The following is a 22,553-nucleotide window of genomic DNA, read 5'->3' as shown; positions in this document are numbered from 1 at the left end:
ATTTGTGTGTGTGTGTCTGTTATCATTGTAAACAGCGATAAGCAAAAAAAATTATTTTATTTTCTAAATCAAACCCTTCAAAATACAGTAAATCCTATGGAAAACAGACCACACTCCCACAGCGCTTTCAGGTCTCAAAATCTCACAGACTGATTACTCAGCCTTGATATATTCTCTTATTTAAACGCTATTTTAAAAAGAGAAAAATTATCATAATTTCCCACTAATTACAGATATAAGAGTATAACTGGCACCTTAGCAACAGAATTTCTTACAACCCATGTGTGCATTTCTAATGTTACCCCAGATAGAACATAAAACATTAATGGGGGCAGGATTCTTTGCAAGCTGGTGATGAAATTATGGTGTAACCTTTATCAATGTACCAGAGTCTTCATGGCAGCGAAGCAAGGATGGATATCACAAAACAGCTATTCTTACTGCAAATGTTGTTATGATGACAAATCACAAAGAATGAAATAAAATAAGAAATGGGAAAAGTTGCTAAAAAGAAAAAATTAAACATAAAAAGATTTTCCTCTGACAAAAGTGAAAGGCAGTGGAGTGTCATTGATAGATGTGGGCACTCAGAATCTGAGAATGACCTCGTTCTCTTTCAGAAAACACATGATTATATAATGCATATTTTACAATATACAATACATATTCTACATGAGCATTCAGAACATACTAATAAACTTTATCCAGACACATGATGCACTCAGGAAATATTCATTTTTAAAGTCTTGTATGCATATACAGATTGATCATCCATTGCAATAAAAAAAATTTGTAAAATTGAAGATGATCAAAAAACCTTGAAGAGGGTGAGAAAAGCAGACAGAGAGAGCAGTATTCATTTTGACTTGGCAACAGGACAAGAGGAGGTTCAGTCAGTTATATTAGTTTCACACAGTGAGAAGTGTGCAATGAATCCAAGCATGAGGTCGTATCTGTGTGTTAAGGTAATGGAGTAAAACTGAAATGTCAGATATGTGATCTAAAAATTCATGCTTTAGAAATTCACCATTTTTTCACCACTTAAAGATTAGTTTAACTAAATGTAATGTAGATAATAATGCATCAGAATACCATAACAATCCATTTTTTTCTATTTTCTACACTTTATTGGAAACTGTGACAGTGGAAATGAATTAAGGAGAATGTGGCTAGAGATACTTTTTACTACAGTGAATATTTCTATATAGACACAAACCTCACAGTCGCAAAAACAGCCATTGAACCTTTCCACCGGTACTGGCTAAGAAAAAAAAAAAAAGTTTATTATATACATGTTGTAGCGCTATATGATGTAAGTTGTCACAGTGAAACCTGCAATTAAATAACCTATAAGAAGCTTTTCAATAAAATGTGCAGTAAAAACAATTATGAAATGCAAAATGCATGAAAGATATTTTTTTAGAAGGAAACAAATAAACACACTACCATTCAAAAGTTTGAGGTTAGTAAGATTTTATAATAATTTTGCAAGATGTCTCAATATGCTCTCCAAGTCTGCCTATATTTGATTAAAAATATAGTTAAAAAAAATAAAATAATATTGTGAAATATTAGTACACTTTAAAATACGTTTTCTATTATGAATATATTTTAAAATGTAATTTATTCCTGTGATGACAAAGCTGAATTTTCAGCATTATTACTCCAGTCTTCAATGTCACATGATCCTTCAGAAATTATTATATTATGCTGATTTGCTGCTGTAACAATTCTTTTTAATTTTGTTCTTAATATTTTTGTGGACGCCATGATCATTTTTTCAGGATTCTTTAATAACGATCGAAGAACAGCATTTATTTAAAAAAATAAATAAAATAATAATCAGTGTACAAATGTTCAATTTAATGCATCACTTAAATCTTAAAATCTTACTGACCCCAACATGCATTGCCTATCGATTTAAAATAAAGGTGACACCTTTGCCCTAAGAACAGTTCAGTTAAAATGTGCCTTCATTCTATAGTTGTCTGAATGTATATTCAACTGCTACAGAATAAATTAAATACTATAATTTTAGTTTGGAGGGCAGAATTCATCCACACACAAACACAATCTAAGACTGATTTGATGTTTAAAACCAACATACAAAACCACAGCTAGAGCAACACATACATTCTTGTAATTGGACTTGTGAATCAAAATCCTGTTGTTACTGAGATACAGCCTTTGTGACAACTCAGTGTGACAACTTCTCAGTGTGACAACTAGCCCCGGTCTCAGTTATACAGAAATGGAAGTGTGGTGCAAATCAAAACAAGCTAATGAGAGTTTTCACAGCAAAAGTCTTGACTTTTTTTTCCCCCTCCTTTGCAAACAATGGTCTTAAAGATGAAACCTCATTATACATGTCCAAAGCATAAACGGATCAGGACAAATGTGGCAACAAAGTTTCAACTCGGGCAACATTCCAGCAGGTCTGATGCAACAGGGCTGCAACAAGAGTTACATCTCCATAGTGTAATATAGTGTCCTTCCTCGTCGCATGTGGTTAAATAGTGCTTTACATGGGTCTCTGTGCTTAGATTCTGTGCTTAGATATACATCCAGTCTGGTTTTGTTCAACTGGACCCACTTAATAATCATCAGGATTTACTTACCCTCTACATTTGGAAAGGAAATACACGTATAAAACGCGTATGCAGACTTTCTTCGAGATCAAGCGGGAAATCACATAGCTCTAAATGACTGATTTGTGGACTCGAGGCTGAAGTTCGGATTGAACTTGTCCCGTTTCGAATTGGACTATACGCTGAGGGGCGAGGCGGCGGATGGATACGAACTCGTGTGATGCGGTTAGTGTTTGGTTTGACGTGATACTCCTCTGTTCTCCAAAACTTTTGAACGATTTATCGTGTAACCGATCAGCCTCGACATCAAATGAAGAAGAGTGAGACAATGTTCTGCTAAATTGAAAACGTGAGCTCCTCCACTGCGGTTTCCTGCGCTCACAGAAGCTCTTCAGACCTGACCACCTCAACACGATGGAGTAAGTGTCAACTTCCATTCAGACTTTTATATGAGCTACAACTTCCTGTGACAGTGTAAATCTCAGTTTAACTAGTTTTCAGAGTTTCTGAACTAAAGAATAATCTGCAGAAATCTACAGAGATGAGTTTTTATCATGACATTTGTTATAGCTTTGTTTGAAATTGCATTTAAAAATGCAGAAAAAATGCTTGGTTTTTGACATATTTTCTGTACTGCTCACAAGCTTCTTTTTTAACAATATTGTGTAAGGCTCTATTTTCAGGCACTTTTGACCTTTTGATGTTTCTGAGTGGATTTATAAATCATAAGATCTTTTATATTTTAAAATTAAGTTTTCATTTCTACAGTATAAACATGCATTTAAATTTTACACTGTAAAAAAAAAATCCTTTTGAAATGAATATTTTAAGACTTTACTTTAGCCTCTGTTTTACATTTGGCACTGAACCTGACTAGAGGCATCATATTACAGCATACTATATGAGCTCTAGCTAAAGGTCATTTTCATTATGTTTAGATTTTATTATTATTATTTAAATTATTAGAAAATATTGCACTCTATCTTATCAATTCAGTCAATTTAACTTATATATATTTTTTAATTAATCATTTTCATGATAGTCTATGAAACTGTGCATCTTTTATTTGGAAAAAATGAAATGTTTGAGTTTGTTTTTATTCAAATTTTTTGACACTTGGAAAACTGAATTAACAACTGCTTTTTACATGTTTTTTTATTTTAATATAGGTTTCAGTTTTTCACATCTCTTTCCTGTATGAGGCATTTCTTCGATTCTAATGCGTTGTACGCAATTCACCATTTCAATCGAAATTGTGGCGGCATTGATTATTCCCAGGAATACTCCCCTCATTTGCACAGCCGGCTTAAGAGCTCCCTCTTTCCTACTGGCTAACGAAGGCCAATCATAGGCGGAGGGAGGAGTCTGCACAGACGGAGGACTAAATTGGTAAGCAGTACGGCACTTTTATTTTGTCCGATTGTTGGTGGGAACCACACTGCAGCGTATGTGTTAATGGCGTACAGTAAGTAAAGCAAATATTTTGGTCATCCACATCGTTTCATCTTTTTTTTTTTTATCGCTACTTGCATGTATTGTTTAACAGGAAAATATATAGATATTTGTAATTCAATGTTATATTTGCAACCATGCATATGCTGAGATATTCCATCTGTATGTTGAAATAATGCTGAATTGTTTTTCTCAACAGATTGGATGACAAAAACTTTTGACGCTTACCCAAACTCAGCTTCCACGGAATCCTCTCCTGGTTCCTCTATCCCACCCTCACCTCTGGAGCATGACGTCCAAATGCCCTCCGACTTGGAGGTTATGACCACTCTTCTTAAAGAAGAACTGGCTCAACTGGAGGATTATTACCTGTATGAATCAACACCTATGAAATTGGAAAAATGGCAAAAGTGTGACAAAAGCCTACAAGCTATGGCTACGCAGTCATACTATCAGTTACCCTGCGCTTCGTATAATGTTAACCAACCTGAAACAAATCCCAGGCTGGTGTCTCTGGGGACTGGAGAGCTCGACCTACGAGGCTTCTGCGGGGGCTCTATGAGCCGACCGAAAATGTCTAGACCCAGCCCCTACAGCTACATTCGGACACACTGCAATAGCCAAAGAATATCAGCAAACGGATGTAAAGATGTTGAGGTGTTCGAGAAAGAAACGTGGACTTTCAAAGGGACTCATTCAGGTTACGCAGAGTTGGGTTTTGACCAGTGCTCTGTCGACAAATCCTTCGCAAAGAACCACGGCAGCGCAAAGAAGGTTCGAGAATGTGCTTTACTGTTGAAGGAAGAAGAAAAAAGTTGCTTCACGGAAGACGTGTTTTACCGAGCGGAGATGATGAGAAGTTACGATCTCGGTGGGTCCCTGGAGCCCCACCACAGGAGAGAGGGCCAGAGTCACGGGATGAAGATGCTTGGCCACGACGGGATTGCCATGCCGATTTTGCAGTGCGCCGAGAGCGAGAGCTGTCCGCCGTATAAACAATCCGAAGTAGCCGAGTGTTACTTTCATCAGATTACTGCCAATTTAGAGCCATATCACGGCTACATGAATGAAATCGATCAGCCAATCAGAACTGGGGCTGTTGATACCCAGAATAATGTCTACTTGCACCATGAATGCCTTGGGGATCAAAGCTTTGAATGTCTGTCCGGTGACAGTGTTGAATCCTCTTTGGAGTTGCCTGTCCAGAAGCCACTACAAAGGTCACGGGAAAGTCAGTGTGTGTTTAAACCAGATGTTAAAGTAGGTTCTTTGGAGAGAAACCATGGAGAACGCAAGCAGAAGAAGAGAGACCAGAACAAGTCTGCTGCCCACAGGTACTGTAGCCATTTATTTATTTATTTTTATCTGGGGATAAATAATAATAAAGTTGTTGCATTGGTCAGTTAGTCAAATGAAAGCGCTGGAATATTGCATGAGCTAATAAAAATAAGTCAATTAAGAAAGCATGTTTTTTGTTGTGGATCATACGAGCAGAAAAGCTGAACCATGCTATTTTATTCCACAAATGTTGCCATAAAAACAATAGGTACCGTCAGCGTAAGAGGGCGGAGCAGGACTGTTTGGAGGAGGAGCTTCATGGTTTGGAAGGGCGGAACAGAGAACTTCGGGACAAAGCAGAATCTGTAGAGAGAGAGATTCAGTATGTGAAAGATCTCCTGATTGAAGTCTACAAGGCTCGCAGTCAGCGCTTAAAAGAGGATTCCAGTGCCTAAACCTCTGTCTCTTACCAGCATTTCACTTTTACCAGGCTCTGACAGCATGTTTTTATGCTCCGAATAGTTAGTGAACCTCAACAAAAAAAAAACAAGAGCTCATGTATTAAAATGGTTTTGTTTTTCCAAAGCGAAAGCCGCATGGTTTCATGAAACTGAGAGCATAATATCTGAAGCACTGTGATGATAGCCTTGAATACATTCTAATGACCTTGCTTGGTATTTGAATTTACAGCGATATATTTAATGAAAAGCTGCCCATCAAGATTTGAATGAATTTCACATGGGACATTACATTGTTTTAGTGTACAAAATAAGATTTCTGTACAGGCTTGCTCCGTTCTTTATTTATCATGAAATATCATGCTTACTCAACAGCACAACATAATGAGAAATTGTAATAATGTAGCGACATGGTCGGAATTCTTACTAATATTGTAATAATGCAAAGCACTGCAATGTAAAATGTCACACATTTTTTGTTGTCTTTTTTGCTTTATTATTTCATGTATTTCCTTATATTTCTCCTTTATTTGTGAAATATCTCATGTAATTATATATAAAATACAGGAGAAATAGTGCTTTTGCAATGATATTTAAATTGCTTTAAAATATATTTTAAACTAACGTTTATAGTATATTAATGACTGATTTTTTTGGGCTCAGGTATGGAATGCATGTCTAATACATCGAAAAGCATGTTGGGTTACAATTTATTGCATGACCCCCAAAATAAGAAATGAATGCTTTTGTGCATTATGACAATATGTAGAATTTTTATTTTGCCCTTTTTTTTTTCTCTCATTAACATTGTGCTTTAAAAATGTGCTCTTTTGTTTTTTATTAATTTATTTTTATTAATGTGTAATCCGTATGAGATATAGATTGTTTTTATGCAGGTTTGCGGAAAACAATCACTGTCATTTGATACAGGACTTTAAAATTCTGAAGAATTTGAATGATTTCAACATTTTTGAACAGGTGCACATTACTACAGTAGTATACTGTGCCTCTGAAAACCGACAAGCGTAGCAAATCTGAATGCATTTATTTCTGCAGGTTCTAATGTGTTTCAGAATCTACCGACACTTGATTAATAAATACAAATTATATTGTGCAGTAATTCTTATTTTTGGTTGATTAAAATGTCAATAAATGATTCTTAAATATTTTATGAATATTGTGATGAATACTTATTTTGCTTGTTTACACCTGCTGATATAAATGAATATTTATGCTGATAAATGTTCAAAGAAAAAGAACAGTATATCAGCAAATAAACATCACTGAAAATAAAACATTTCAGTAATTTTTCCAAGCAACTAAAGGCAAATTTCTGATAATGATTGATGAAAATACACTAGAAGACGATCAAAAACATGTTTTTCAATAAATTTTTATACTTTTTAAAATACAAAGGTATAGGCTACTTTACAGCTGTTGAACTAACATGTTTACATTTCTTTAGCATTTCTTTGATATGAAAAGCTTTTGGAATAAAGGATAAAAAAATATAAATAAAAATAAAAAATCAAATAGGCTCTGTGATGATAAATTCGCCAGTCCACCTTTTCCTCTTTATTAGTGTTACCTATATATAGCTTTATTAACATTTATTGTATTTTTTATTGTCATTAAATAGGCCTGGTTTTATTAATTATTATTATATATATTTTAAGTATTCAGGCTAATGTGCTTATAATCATTTTTGTTTTTGAGCAGAAAACTGACAGAAAAAACTGAAACGTTGTATTCTTTTAAGAAGCTTTTCATTATTATAATAACCCATTATAATTATGAGTTCATAGCACATTAGACACGACAGCTGGTTGTAATGTGTGGTGTGGCCTCACGATGGCATCAAAGGAATAAACGAGACGGCAGGCAACGGGGTTCCTGTTCTGTTTGGTGAGTGAGAGAAACCTTGCCGGTTTATTTCAGTCTAGATCACAGCGCTCAGAAGCAAGTGCCGAATGTACTTCAGATTTGGCCCAGACTCAGTTGCTATCTGGTCTGTATTAGCCTTCAGTTTTTTTATGAACAACATAGGCTACAGTTACGGGAAAAAAAATATGTGACCATTTTATTTACCATGGATTTTTGCATAAATTGCTCCTAAAATTTAATCTGATCTCTATTAACAGGATCGTTTATTTAAATATCACGCAAATAACTTTTTTCTTTTTCATATTACAGAATTGTAAGTCACTAGTCTAATAACATCCAAAAGCTAATCAGGAATCAAACAAGAGTCCAAATAAAACGTCTTAGTGTGTGAAAATTATTATATTTACTGTAGGCCTACCCCTTTATCTTCTTTTTCTTTTCTTTTTTTAATTTATATATACAGTATATATATATATATATATTTACATATGGATGGTGCAACATCATCATGTACACAATGATATCATATCTAAATATATTATTATTTATCAGTTCTTATTGGGGTGTCCGTGTCTTAATACTCCTTCCTTGTGTGTTTGAAGCAAAGTGTGAAGTCAAAGAGTCTCTATAGTGCATAATCATTAAAAAAAAAGAGAGAGGAATAATTGCAAACATATTTTTGATTGATGTTTTTGACAGCCTTTCGCTCTTTAAATCTGAATATGCAAACCAAGCATTGTGCAAAACCATAACATACAGTTAGCTGAACAATATTTTCACATTATCTTTGAATAATAACCCCCCTCCCTCTCTCTCTAAAATAATGAGAGGGAAAAATGGAGGAGTGTAAATATTTTCAGAGAGAGAAGAACATAGTGGATTTTTTTTATATATATTAAATCTTAGCTCCATCATTCATGTTTAATTTCAAGCACACCATTTACTAGAAATTTGGCAACATTTTATTTCTGGAATCTCGAGTCAAGTGTAAGTCAGATCACACCTGTCGTCTTTATTTCCAGAGTTCCAGAGCTTGACTTCTAAAGACACGCAGCTGGGGAATGCAAGCTGAGACAGTGTGCGTGAGAAGCTTAGAGGCGTTAACTTGTGGCCCTCAAGGCAAAGGGCATTTCACTCAGCAGTCTGTTTACCTTCCAGCTTACTGAGCCTGAAGGTGTAGAAGAAACTCCTCTTCAAAGAGACAAACCTCACAAATCCTTCAACGCTGCTTTTGCCACAAGTAAAAGTGATTCTTATCAATTTGGCAAGGGATAGTTCAGTCAAAGAATGCTGCCATCATTTACTTACTCTCATGTCATTCCGTAAATGTACATATTTATATCATAAGTGAAACACAAACAGAAAAACTTTGTGCTGGGGACTGGAGCTTTCAAAAGCAGAATTGTTATTGTTAACTAAAACTATTAAAAATGAGTTTCCGTTGATTAATATAAAGATGAAATAAAATATATAAATATTTGATGGAAACATTAAACTTCAAATTAAATTAGAAATGTTACCTTGGCAACTAAATGAAACAAAAGTAAAATAACAAAAAATTAATTGAAACGAAATGAAAAATCTAAAAATGACAAAAGTACAAAAATTATTCAAGCTTTCGGGCCTCCAAAAAGATGCGAAAGAAACATAAAATAGCGTTAAAGTGGTCTGTACTTATAATCAAAGTCACACAACAGCTTTGTGTGAGGTACAGATTAAAAGGCATAATTCAGTGAAACTCTTCCGCTCCAGCTGTATCCGGATCAACCAGTCAGTGAGCTTAAATTGAAAGATCAGAACAGTCATCTCTTGTGAACTCTCATGAACTTGCTAAGGAGAAAAATGTAAGTTACTTGCTCTAAACTTGCATGAAAACACAAAAACAGCAGCAGTCAAATATAACAGCTTTATTATTTTTTTCCAAACACCATCAGCATGTATATGTAACAGGGACTGTGTCTTCTAGCAAGACTTATTCTCTCTGTCTCTAACAGGGTCAAGATGAAAACAACAAAGCAACAAGATAATTACACTGGTATCTCATCTGTACAAACTTGCCCCATAATGCCTCTGGCACAGACCTGTAAGATAAGACTGATGGGAGTCCAAAAACTCATATTTTAAGTTTATGAAAACGCCTCTTCTCACAGTAATACAAAAATAACAGCAAATACCAATAATACAAAAATCTCTTCCATCTATGCATGATTATAGATAATCGCAGACATGGCCAAACAACTTTTGTTTCCACAAATCATTGACAATTTGGCTACGTCCAGACTGCAGGCAAAAGTATCCCAAATAAAATTTGACTCAGATCTGTTTTTGTTATATATATATATATAGGCCTATATAAACGTTCAGAAAACTGTCTTCTCATCCTCGTCTTCTTTTCGCCTGTGAATTAACAGCTTTTCGCAGCACATCAGCTTATAAATGAATGCGCTGATTTCAGTGTCCTCCATGTTGTATGCCGTCTATTATAAATCTTTTGTGTATCAGCTCACACTCGAATATGACACTGGCCACATTGAGCAATAAATCAGAATTGTGAACGTATGGCCTTTGTGACCTCATACTTTATCTGCAGCACTTGACAGGTAATTTACTTGGAAACAACATGCATTAGCAAAAAATAATAATAATAAATTGTCCTATAACTAACCCTTTTATCCTCAATAAATAATTTGCCACATCAATAATTTTTTTTTTTTAAATATGTATTTAATTGGCTTAAGAATGTCTGATATAAACTCACATACACCCTAACTTACAATATATACTATTAACTGATATGAGCACACATAAAAACAGTTGCAATCACAATTATTCAACCTGCAAGACATTTTGCTGCTGATAATGAAATGTTGTGGTAACAATTCAACAAAGACATCAGTAAACTATGAAAGTTTATTAATACACATTTGTGTAAACGTAAAGTTGATGAAAATGAAAACTGAATGGCTCTAAACATTCATATATAAAATTATTTAACCCACAAAGGTCAATTTTTTTGCAGAATATTTGATTCTTTATAGCCTCCAATAAACACACCTTGTTAGTGCTTAGAAGCTTCTGTAACCTCTCTACTGCAATCTTGGCCCATTCCTCACTTGAAAAAGCTTCCAGATCATTGATAATCTTTGGTCTTCAAATTCCACCAAATGTTTTCAATGAGATTTAAATCTGAAGACTGTATGGGCCTGTCAAGAACATTCTAGGAATGATCCCTGAGCCAAGCTTAAGTAGATTTGGATGTATCCTTTGGGATGGCTGTCCTGCAGTAAATATTTCTACTTCATGCTAAAGCAAAGCACCCCCCTAACAAGACTTGGACCACCTCCATGTTTGACCATGGAGATGGAAGCACTCAGAGCAGTCCCAAGTCAAGGAGAAAAAACAATCCCCTCCCATCCCTGGTCCCAATTCCTGATCCCAGGGGCTGACTTTTAGAGGGTTTCTCATACATGCTTGCATTAAACCCTGAAGTTCTGACAGTTTGGCAGGGGTGATGATTGCAAGATGTTTTGCATTCATAGTCTTGCTATTTGAATCCAAGATTTTAATGATTTGCTCCTAAGTGACTTTAAAGCAGACTAAAGCTGGGTGCACACTTTATGATTTATAATAGTCCTTTACGATTGTTTCTTGTCAGAATATGAACATGATCATCGCTGTAAGTCATGTCACACTGTAAGATCTCAGTTGTCAATGTCAGACTGTACGGCAGTTTAGACGCGTTAAAAACGGATGCACGCAAGCGTCTATATCTTGAGCTCTTTGGCGCATTCCTGAGCAGTTTGTAGAGCGAGTTTGAGTTCCCATTCAAAAGGGAAAGTCTCAGATTAAGGGGAATAAGACACTGCATCTCCTTGCCATGCTCCATGCATTCCTGTGCATTTCTAATTAATACAAAGAAGTGGATGACGTGTTGTACAGGTGCCGTTATATACACTTGGTCGCACCAGTAGGGACGTCACAGGCTGTCACTGGCCAGTGTTAATGTCATTGTCGCGTTTGGATGCAAGCTTTAGACACCAGTCACCCCGAAGGCATTCCCCCATAGTGTCCTCTAGGGCAGTGGTTCCCAAACCTGTCCTGCCGGCACCCCAGCACTGCACGTTTTCTTTGTCTCCCTAATCAAACACACCTGATTCAACTCATCAGCTCATTATCACATGGGTTAATGAGCTGATGAGTTGAATCAGGTGTGTTTGATTAGGGAGACAAAGAAAATGTGCAGTGTTGGGGTGCCGGCAGGACAGGTTTGGGAACTACTGCTCTAGGGGACGCAGTGTCTCACTCCCCTTCTCAGGGAACCATGGTTAGCTGCGTAACCTGAGACGTTTTGTTAAAGGCTTAATTATGTTTGAACAATTTTGTACAATACCATACAAATAAGTAACTTAAAAACAGCAGCGTTGAATAAGCGTTGAATAATCATGACATGTATTAAAATCGTATAACTCAAAAGCATTACAATATATATTGACATTATCACACTTAATTTGCCACTAAACTGTTATAGATGCAATTGTTAAACTTCATATATTTAGAAAAGCGTACATTTGTAAATGATTACAGTCTACAGGGGTTGAATAGTTTTGATTGCAACTGTAAGTATTTATAATTAAAAGAGATTTGGAAAGATGACCAATAATGAATAATCAAAGTATCTCTCACAGAACAAATTGCAGCTATAATTTCTAATTTATACCCACTCCCATTAATATGCTATGTGTCTATTTTGTTTTTAAAACCATATTCATGTTAAAAAACTTTAAAATAGAGCATAAACAAATCCCTAAATATGTCATATAGCCTACATACAGCACCCATAATATTTTTGCTATGCAAGATATGAATCACCCTCTATGTGCCCATGTAACATTAACTGTGTTACATGGTGCAGGTTTAATAATGTAAAACATTTTGAGATATACTAAATATAACTGTTACCTAATACAAAAATATGCTAAATACAATGTTGTTGGAAACACTAGTAGATGGTGAACTATCCCTTTAGGAAAAGTTTAAATCAGGGTCACACTCATGACTCTGTATTACTGGCTTATCATTAATACAAAATACAACATAAAAGCTTCTCACCTCAAATACTAACATATTCCTTGTAATTCATATAATTATATATATATTTTTTTTTAAGTCTCATGCTCACCAAGGCAGCATTTATTTGATCAAAAAAATACAGTAAAACTGTAATATTGTGAAATTACTAGATTTTTATATATAATTACTATTTAATATTGAATTTTCAGCATTGATCACATGATCCTTCAGAAATCATTCCAATATGCTGATTTGCTGCTCAAGAAACTACAGTAGTCAACATTTGAAGTGGATCAAAAAAAGTTCAAAGTTGTCCTAAGACAAGAACGGGTATTGTTAAAAATGTATGTGTAACTTTGATAAAAGTTTTTGATCTACTTCAAATGTTGACTATTGTATTATTATTAATGTTTAAGATTTGTGCTGCTTAATATTTTTGCTGAAACTACTAAATAGCAGAATTTATTTGAAATAAAAATCTTTTGTAACATTCTAAAAGTTTTTACTTAAACTTTTGATCAATTTAAGGCGTCCTTGCTGATATATCATTATATCATATCATATCATATCATATATCATATCGACTTTTCTTATTGAACAATAGTGAACATCAGAATTCACTTACACCTTTGCAAAATGGAGACTAAAACCCAGCAATAGGTGTATATTGTTGTAAAAAGCTATTGTTCAACATATATTGTTGTGCAAAAGCAAAATGCAACAAATGCATTTTGTCAAAATTGTGTCTCCTAGATTCAGAGAAATGGAGTGTAAAAATTCAACAACAACAAAAAATCAGTTCCATTGTTGGCACAGCTTCTGCATTTTGCTATTGTACGCCAGTATATGTAATCATGACAGTCTCCTCCATATCACATCTATTTACTCTTGGAGTGAATAGGAACTGTGGCATTCGACAGACTCATAGGTCTTTCCACATTTTTTTCTTTTTAAAACATTTTGCTACTCGAACGTAACTAACAGTGGAAGTTTCATAGAAACCAGCTAATGAGCAACCATTGTGTTATTGCACAGCGAAACACCTCACTTTTCGCCTGAGCACTTAACAAAATCTATGGTTGCATAATACATAGCTTTACCTTGCCCTGAAGACTTTTCTCATTATCCACAGAAAGAAAAAAAAGTAACTGATAACTAAAATATGTGTGTGTATCCACATGTACATATTGTCTTCATTGGCAGGTTAAAGCTTGTATTCACTCAAAAACATTTACTGTCAGTTAAAAGTACTGCGTGGCCATGCAGAGAAATCAACTCATGCTAGAAGCAGCTGCAAATGAGCCAAACCACTTCTAAATCATGTTGTTGAAGGCCTGAAAAACAAGAAAAACAATTCAATAACCACATGGTTTAAGAATTTGTGCCGTGAACAAAACATGTCAGATATATTCGTGCAATGTAACAGGTTAAGTGCATCAGTTTAACACCATTTCAATCCCTCCTGTCTCCATAGCACATCAGTCATCTAATATTAAACATGCCTCTCACCTTGATTTTATTTGACTGAAAGAAGGCTGCTTGTCCACACGGCTTGGAATCAACACTGTTCATCGTATTGAGGCAACCATGTTCCTATATGAAGAAAGAAAAAAAGAATTAAACTCCTACGCATTACGCAAGTGAATTATGTTGGGCCAGGGCATGTGCGTATGTCATTCTCACCGGAGCATGTATAAAGCACTCCATTTGAAGGAGGCACTCAAGCGTTTCCATCATCTGCTCCTTGCGAAGAGTGTGCAGTCTAAGATGGCCTGCAGATTCGTACAGCTCCAGTTCACGCACAGTGTGGTTAAGAGCTACTGCTGCACATTGCAACGCACTGAGTCCTGCAAACAAAATACCATCCATAAATCCCTGTTCTCTTCACATGCTTTAGAAATACACTTCCACTTAGCATATGATTTGATCAAAAGCAACTTCAATGAGTGAAAGCTCATGGCCAGGATCCAAAATTATTTGTCTGGTAACTTTATCAAGAAATACAACATGTTAAATCACGTAAACTGCAAGAACATTGCAGTTTCTCCATCTGACATGCAAGTGCTCTACTGAAGTGACCATCTAATAATGCGTGATATTACTTTTTACAACCTGAACTTACCTTGTCATTAAAATAATTAAATTGATAGTTGTATACAAACAAAAAAATACAAAAATAGTTATATACAAACTAACACGCCGTTTAAATATTTATGAATTAATAGACAAAAAGTGCCATTGACCCATATTAATTCTGCTGTCTGGAGGGGATATTGTTTTTAATGACCCTACAAGTTTGATTAACCCTTGTGTGGTGTTCATATTTTTGTTACTCAGCCAGTGTTCGTGGGTCTGGTGGACCCGCTGCATTTTGGGTTTTTTAATTCAACACAATCAAAAATGTTATGTTAAAATACTCAACAGATGTTTACTTCATCCCAATTACAAGCAATATAAACAGCATATATGGTTAATATTTTCTCTTTACCTTTGTTAGATCACATTTAAGAATTGCAACCTCGTGTGGGAATGGCAAGAGTAGAAACACAAAACTCACTCTTGCACTCTTTCACACTTACACACAATCTCTCTCTCACACGCACGCACACACACACTCATGCACACACACACACACACACACACACACACACACACACACACACACACACACACACACACACACACACACACACACACACACACACACACACACACACACACACACACACTCACTTGGATATGTGGTGTACGGTCACTCTCCATAGGCATAATGGTTTTTCTAATGTACAAACTGTATAATCTATCCCCCTACACTAACCCTACCCCTAAACCTACCAATCACAGAAAACTTTTGCCATTTTTTGAATTTCAAAAAACACCATTTAGTATGTTTTAGTATGAGGACACAGATGTCGTCATAAACCATGTTTACGTTGTAATACCCATGTCATTATACACATTTGTGTCCTCATAAACCATATACAAGAACATACACACACACACACACACACACACACACACACACACACACACACACACACACACACACACACACACACACACACACACACACACACACACACACACACACACACACACACACACACACAATAACAGCAGGCCCTGACAGGAGGAGGACAGAGTAAAGGTACACAGGACCTAAAATTTCCACACTTTTATTAGCCCCGGGTCCAGTGGACCCGAACATCCTGTGTGTAATATAAATGTGTAGGGGGGGGGGGGGGGGGGGGGTACAGTGTGTTTTCATTGAAAATGTGTTCTGATATATATTCCTCACAGATAATGAGCCAAGGCCAATGAGTCTCAGTTTGAAAAAATCATTAATTGTATCATTTTTCTTTTGATAAAAAATGAAAACGGGTCCAACAGACCCGAACACTATACAAGGGTTAAACCATTACAATATGAGGAAAATACGTTACTTTATATATATATATATATATATATATATATATATATATATATATATATATATATAAATATGAGGGAAGAAAAAAACAATGAACTCAGTTAAGGTATTCATCTAACAAAATTATTGGGCAAAAAAGGCTTTTTTTAAATGCATAGGCAAAACAAAAAGCTCACAGGAAACTAAACTAAAGACTGGACTTTGCTTCAACTACAACATAATCAGTTATTCATATTTTGTTGGTTCTCTCTTGTTTTTGCATGTGTTCTTAATTTCTTTGTATGACAGCCTGGCCAATAATGTATGTCCCCACAATTTAAGAAATATTTATAGCTGGTACATTTTCTTAAAATGTATTCATTTGCAAAAAATTAAAACAATCTTTCAGCTACTCGCCCAGATCTTTAACCAATAAACCACATCACTTCTAAGACTTCTAATGTAAATTCTGATTACAAAACAGTAAAATGAGGCACCTCTTTCACAACAGGATTATGAAACGACAAAGTTTGTGACTAGTACTACAAGATTCTTTCTAAGGTTGAAGCCACAGCCTTTCTCAACATTGCAAAACCTCATAAAAGATTTGGAAAATGCGGATAATCTGGATGACCTTTATGGAAATGAATGGGGAAATAATAACTGGTCCCCTAACGCACAATTACATTATTAGCATAAATAAATGAAACTGAACATACCATTTGCATCTCTTTCCTCCAAATTAACATATACGCCAATTCTCATTAAACCTTTCAGGACCTGACAAAAAATAAATGTACAGTATGAGTGAATGTGTAGAGGTGGGATCTGTATGCTAATATTCCAGCACCACATCAATTTACCTCCAAGACTCGAATATATCCATTCTCTGCACTGAGATGGAGACATGTCTTTCCATATCGGTCCTTCGCATTGATATTTGCACCAAGTGACACCAAATCAGCCACCATGAAGTGTTGATTCTTCTGTGCAGCAAGATGAAGAGCAGTCTAGGAAGAAAAACAGGCCCATGCAACATTTATGAGTGTTTGCTGAGTGACTGACACTCAGAGAATATGCATGTATGATTGTTTGTCACCTTTCCCTCTGAATCTTTGATATCTAGTTTCTTCAGAGCCATCATCCTTCTGGCAATAACATACACAAGGGATCTCTTTCCCTCCTCAACAACTCTGTGTAAAAGACTGTGGAGAGAGCACGAAAGCAGTCACTTTCCATTGCATGATCTGTTCGCTTTTCAGTGTCAGGGAAAAGCTATTACTAATTGTAAACGGCTGTGTTCAATAGGTGGAGTTCTATTGGCCTATTCCACGGAAAGGTAAACAATGCATCATCTTTTAATGAGTCAGACATAGTTGTTATTTCAACTGGTGTAGTCTTTCAGGATGTTTGTCAGGTTTATGTGTAAGGTCATATCAATTACCATTGTTCCAATTAATTCTGTGTGCGAGAGGGCTTGTTTGAAGACCCTCTGTGACATTTTTGTTGGTACTGAAATGCTTCGAATTTCAACCGGGTTCCTATGCGAGCCATTCATCTCTTTTATTCTGCCCTGCTTGAGGAGTTAATAATGGGGTTTGTCATAAAGTTGTGAGCGGAAAACTAATGCAGCCACTTATTGAACGTGACAACAACGATGGGTGACCCAATTTCGTTTCTGTATTTCATAAAAAGTTTCAAATGATAAAGGTGGCACTACAAAAGTACCCTTGCAATTCTTGCTACTCGAAGATTATTTTCAGAAACTGCATTTTCTTCATTTTTAGAAATTACAGCCGTACTTTGAAAGATAACCCATTAGAATCTGCATGAAGAAACCATCTGCAATGGTTTCAGTGAGTTTTTGAAAAGTAAAATGATCTTACATCTTTCCGTTCTCGTCTACAGCAAGAAGCTCTTGGTCAGATATCTCCTTCAGCAGATTCTCCTCTCTTTCCATTTGAGTACAGAAGAAGGTCATACCGCTGCACTCCTCCTGCTGAGATTGTGGCCCTGGTGGACACTTCATCTTTTGTGGAGAGACCTCCCAGACTTCTGGGTTGGGACTTGCATGGAATGATTCTTGTGGGAAGGGCACTTGGTATTCGCATGAGTTTGCAGCAGAGCAGCTCATTCCATTTAGATCATCATACCTGTACTTATCTGACTCATAACTGCTATATTCTTCCTGATTCCCAAAGAAGACATCGGTACCCTGGCTGTAAGTTGGGGACGGGTAAGAGCTGCACACAGAATGGACAGGCGAGGTTTCAGAGGGTACAGAGTAGCTTGGAGATTGAGGTATCTCATTCTCCTGACCGTATGTGTTCATCAAACCCGGTTGAGATGCTTCTTCAACCCAGAACTCTGAAGAGTATGAAGCTGAATGGGTTTTGTTTGGTGATCTGTATGACTGACAGGTCTTAAGATCCTCCTCCAACACTTCTACTATAATAGCAAGCTCTTCAAGACCCTTTGTTTGATGTTTCTTCTGTAGCAGACAAAATATTTCTCACAACCAGCCATATGTACCAAGTAACCAATCCAAAAATGTTTTTAAAAAAAGTTAAAAAAAGGAGCTATAGTTCTGCCGTCGTCACTCACCAGAAAATGTCTCCGGTTTCCACCTGTAGTAACTCGTTTCTTATCCCCTTTGTACCAAAGACATTTCTAATTAGAAACGTAATGAGGTTAAAATTATCATGCTAACATTTACATATTTCAACCTTACCTTTAGATGCCTTAGATTTTTTTCCCTAAAAAAAATACAGTCAGACCATGATCAACATGCCTCAATGTGATTGTAAATAAATGGAAGAAGAAACATCATCAGATACATAATCATACCTGCAGATCTTTATGGTCAATACCCTTGGCAATCCGTATATTTCTGAGAATGTCCCGTACTGGCATTTTCACTCTAACTCCGAGGTATTTCTTTTCAGATGTGGACTTGTGTTTTTTCAGTCCTAAAGGAATACAGGACAATTAGAGAAGCAGTGGGCTTTATATCTGAAAATATAGGCTATATATATATATATATATATATATATATATATATATATATAAAAATGTATGTCATTCTGGAATGGACATACCTAATGTGATCTAACAGCACACAGACCCATTTCAAAATTCAGCAAGGAATTAATTTATGATAGATATTAGGGGTGTGCAAAGCAGCCGGTATTTGTATCTGTATTTGTATTTGTTGAGAGAGGAAAAGTATTTGTATTTGTATTTGTATTCGAGTAAATTTCAAAATAGGTGTAAAAATCCATTTTTTTTTGCGTTACACTTCTAATTTACGTTATAGTGTAAGTATTCTTTAATTATATATCAATTATAATAATTATGGATATGCAATATTGGTTGATGTTTTTCCATAAATCCAGCAATGAACATGTAACAAGGAACGTCATTGAAAAGAAAATAACATAACAGCCATTACCTACGTTAATGTTACTCTGTCAACAGCATATTGTCTAAATTACCAAGCTAACAGAGCTACTAGTGTTGTCACGGTGCCAAAATTTCAGTATTCGGTACCAATACCTGTGAACATCCACGGTTCTCGGTAACAATTTCGGTAAAGCTTAATTTAGATTAAATTTACATATATTAAAGTTTATATCACGGTTACAAAGATGGAAACTGTAGTATTAAAAACACTACATTAATATTACATTTGTTAGATAACAATAGATAAAATGACCTAACAATAAACAATAGTTAGGCTATATACTGTCGCAATTATTCTCCTTGGGGTTCATTTAAAAATACATTTTTAAAATCAAAAGTTAACATTATTTATGTTAACATTATTTAATGCACAATGAATGAAGTGAACAAACATGACCAATCAAGTGTTTGTATTAAATAACATTCACAAACATTAATGTTGTAAAAATATATTGTTCACTCAATGTGTTGATGTTAGATGCGCATTAAGTAATGTTAATGAATGGTATCTTATTGTAGTGTTACCAAACAGGAGATAAAACATGTTTTATTTGACTTGACTGTACTTATATTTAATCCAAAACTGCATTCATATTTAATTTTAAAAGAGCTTTTTAAACCTGCTAAGAGTTATCCAGCCAAGAATAAGCCTAGAACTGCTTTTCTGACGGACTGATATTAATGACAAAATGACGGCTTTTTTATTTCATTTCTCATCTCCATAAATATATCTAAAGCTAATGCAAGGGCTAGAAATCAATTAATTCTTTGCTGATACTTCGTAATCATGAAGAGCGCAGTTCGCACGCTTTCTCCTTTCCACAAGCGCTTGCCCTCCCGTGGCGTCTGTCGTTGCTATGCAGCGCGCTTGCCGCGCGCCTACATTTGAAATCTGCACGCGCAAAAAACGCGCTATGTGAACTACCCCTTATGACAACGTGACATTAGCCTAATCCAAAATATTTCAGCCACCACATCAGCAGCACCGCCGGTCGCCATGTCTCATGAGGAAACGTAGCTTTTTGATATAAAGTTTTTCTTGTTCCCGAATACAAATATTTTTAAAAGTATTTGTTCGAAATAAGTATTCGTAAAAAACACATTATTTGTGCTTTCCGAATACCGTATTCGGGTTCGGCTCCACCCCTAATAGATATATATATATACATATATAACATTTATTATATAGGCCTATGTCAAAATGATTGTGACATCTTAAACCAATTTAAAACGGGTTTGATGGTTTTAGCTGCTAAATAGGCCTTGCTAGGTAACGTTAATAAGACCATATTAAACCATCTAAGACCAGCAGAGCACACCAGCTTAGGCTGGATAGACTCAAACCCAGTAGGGTCACAATGATGAATCTTCTCCTGGACATTGTTCAGGAGATATTTTGTGCCCACCTGTTTGGCAGCCCTTCTTGGCGTTACTGTTGTCTGACGGTTTCTGCGTCGTTATCCGTAGATTCGCCCCACTTCCATTTGAAGGAGTTTCTGCTGGCAGCGGTGACTCGTCGCACGAATAGTCGCGGCGTTCGGTGTCTTCGGGCAACATTTCTCGCCCGGTGGCCTCTACCTGACTGCTCACCATCCTGTTATCCGGTTATAAAGCTGACTAGAAAGTGCTACGCGTTTATGATAACAAACATAAAATGGTCGAGTAATGGGCTGCTAGTCCTCATTCAACAGGTGTGTTATGAAAGAGACGATGTGTTTTCATGAACGTTACCTGACTTGAGGAGGCGGGGCAGTCAAAGTATCTTTGATATTTTACCATGCGAAAACAGTGAACCCATGTGGAGCAAAGATGTTAAGTCGAAGATGAGCTCTTTAATCACATGTAGACTAACTCAGTTCTGTTGAACAAAATAGAATAAAATCAAGAAAATGTAATCCTAATATAAATAAATAGCCTAAATCTTAAATGTAACCTCTAATCTATTCTGAGGCTTATAAAAACATTAATTTTGTAACTCTTTTTTTCGTCCTCTAAATAATAGCCTATAAAGCAATAACCTTAATAAAGCAGAGGAAAATATACACATCCTGACAAACTTTTGCAGCGTAAAACTATTATTAATAAAATATTTTCATTATTAATCACTGAAAAGCAGCGTGGGATCTTCATCCTACAAGTTTGGAGTTTGGAATGTCAAACTCAATCCATGACGTCCAGAGAGGATTCTGGATTCCATTTGGCTCTGCGTGCCATATTAAATCATACACTGACATCTACCGACGACACTCAAACATACACACACAAGTCCGCTTCAGCTGTATATTAGTCTGAATCAGGTCAGTGACCAGTTGACATGTCTGTTCTTCCCATGTGGAGTATATCTAATTATTATAGTAAATCCTTCAGTTTAAAAGTGCTTATGTGAACAGCCTGTATGCCTAGCGGCCTACTACAGTAGTTATGTTGTGTTTGTTTAATGTTTGTTCTGAGAATAGACATGCCTACACAACTTGCAATATTCTAAAACTACATTCGGAGGCAATAAATAGCTTACCACCTTTCTTATACTGTCTATGCTTACCACTAGGCAATTCTTGGTTGAATGTACTAAAGTCTGTCATCATCATTAGAGCGCCACCCTCAGGCTGAATAACGCAAGGACATTAGAATTCTGCCAAAAGTGTTGTTCAGCGATTAAAAAATAAAGCTTACAAAATGTTGATCATAAACTAGCATTCTAGGTAAATGCATTCACCTTATAAATCCATATTTACATCTGGCAAATAGGCTACCTGTACTGGATCATCTTAACGCCTTATTCGAAATATAGGCCTATGCTTGTACATTAATTTGTGCATGTTATTTACCTCTCACTTAATTCTTCATCACTTTGATGATATATTTGTGATTTTTTTAACTAATAAATATTTATAATAAATAGTAGGCTATACACTTTTTTTATCTGACGATGTTGGCACATATTGAGTCATA

General features: G+C 35.7%; 2 protein-coding genes across 4 annotated transcripts; one reads left to right on the top strand and one right to left on the bottom strand.

The window, feature by feature from the left end:
- Positions 1–114: 114 nt before the first annotated feature.
- Positions 115–6,947, top strand: atf5b (activating transcription factor 5b). 2 transcript variants are annotated; one of them, XM_082181043.1, is made up of 4 exons: positions 115–3,007; positions 3,758–3,977; positions 4,240–5,374; positions 5,587–6,947. In XM_082181043.1, the coding sequence occupies exons 3-4, from the start codon at positions 4,245–4,247 to the stop codon at positions 5,771–5,773; spliced, it is 1,317 nt and encodes a 438-aa protein (XP_082037169.1). In that variant the 5' UTR covers positions 115–3,007; positions 3,758–3,977; positions 4,240–4,244; the 3' UTR covers positions 5,774–6,947. The 2 variants fall into 2 exon arrangements, with proteins under 2 accessions (XP_082037169.1, XP_082037170.1); XM_082181044.1 differs by lacking the exons at positions 115–3,007; positions 3,758–3,977 and having other exon boundaries at positions 3,984–5,374.
- Positions 6,948–12,193: 5,246 nt separating this feature from the next.
- LOC309506979 (uncharacterized protein) lies at positions 12,194–21,322 on the bottom strand. 2 transcript variants are annotated; one of them, XM_082181033.1, is made up of 11 exons: positions 21,008–21,322; positions 18,987–19,108; positions 18,871–18,895; positions 18,744–18,790; positions 18,026–18,630; positions 17,239–17,344; positions 17,003–17,149; positions 16,859–16,919; positions 14,414–14,577; positions 14,240–14,323; positions 12,194–14,064 (listed from the first exon to the last, which is right to left on the bottom strand). In XM_082181033.1, exons 1-11 carry the CDS (start codon positions 21,192–21,194, stop codon positions 14,044–14,046), a joined length of 1,569 nt encoding a protein of 522 aa, XP_082037159.1. In that variant the 5' UTR covers positions 21,195–21,322; the 3' UTR covers positions 12,194–14,043. The 2 variants fall into 2 exon arrangements, with proteins under 2 accessions (XP_082037159.1, XP_082037158.1); XM_082181032.1 differs by having other exon boundaries at positions 12,194–14,323.
- Positions 21,323–22,553: the final 1,231 nt, after the last annotated feature.

Source organism: Leuciscus leuciscus, assembly GCF_965113295.1.
Source record: "Leuciscus leuciscus genome assembly, chromosome: 9".
Classification (NCBI taxonomy): Eukaryota; Metazoa; Chordata; class Actinopteri; order Cypriniformes; family Leuciscidae; genus Leuciscus; species Leuciscus leuciscus.
Note: the sequence above shows the minus strand (reverse complement) of the source record. Positions and strands in the feature narration are given on the sequence as shown.

Coding starts and splice junctions, on each gene's coding strand:
- atf5b (XM_082181043.1), top strand. CDS start 4,245: ATGACAAAAACTTTTGACGCTTACCCAAACTCAGCTTCCACGGAATCC. Junction 5,375..5,586: donor AACAAGTCTGCTGCCCACAG/GTACTGTAGCCA, acceptor TAAAAACAATAG/GTACCGTCAGCGTAAGAGGG.
- LOC309506979 (XM_082181032.1), bottom strand. CDS start 21,194: ATGGTGAGCAGTCAGGTAGAGGCCACCGGGCGAGAAATGTTGCCCGAA. Junction 19,109..21,007: donor CAAGAAGGGCTGCCAAACAG/GTGGGCACAAAA, acceptor GTATTCCTTTAG/GACTGAAAAAACACAAGTCC. Junction 16,920..17,002: donor GATATATTCGAGTCTTGGAG/GTAAATTGATGT, acceptor ATTTTTTGTCAG/GTCCTGAAAGGTTTAATGAG.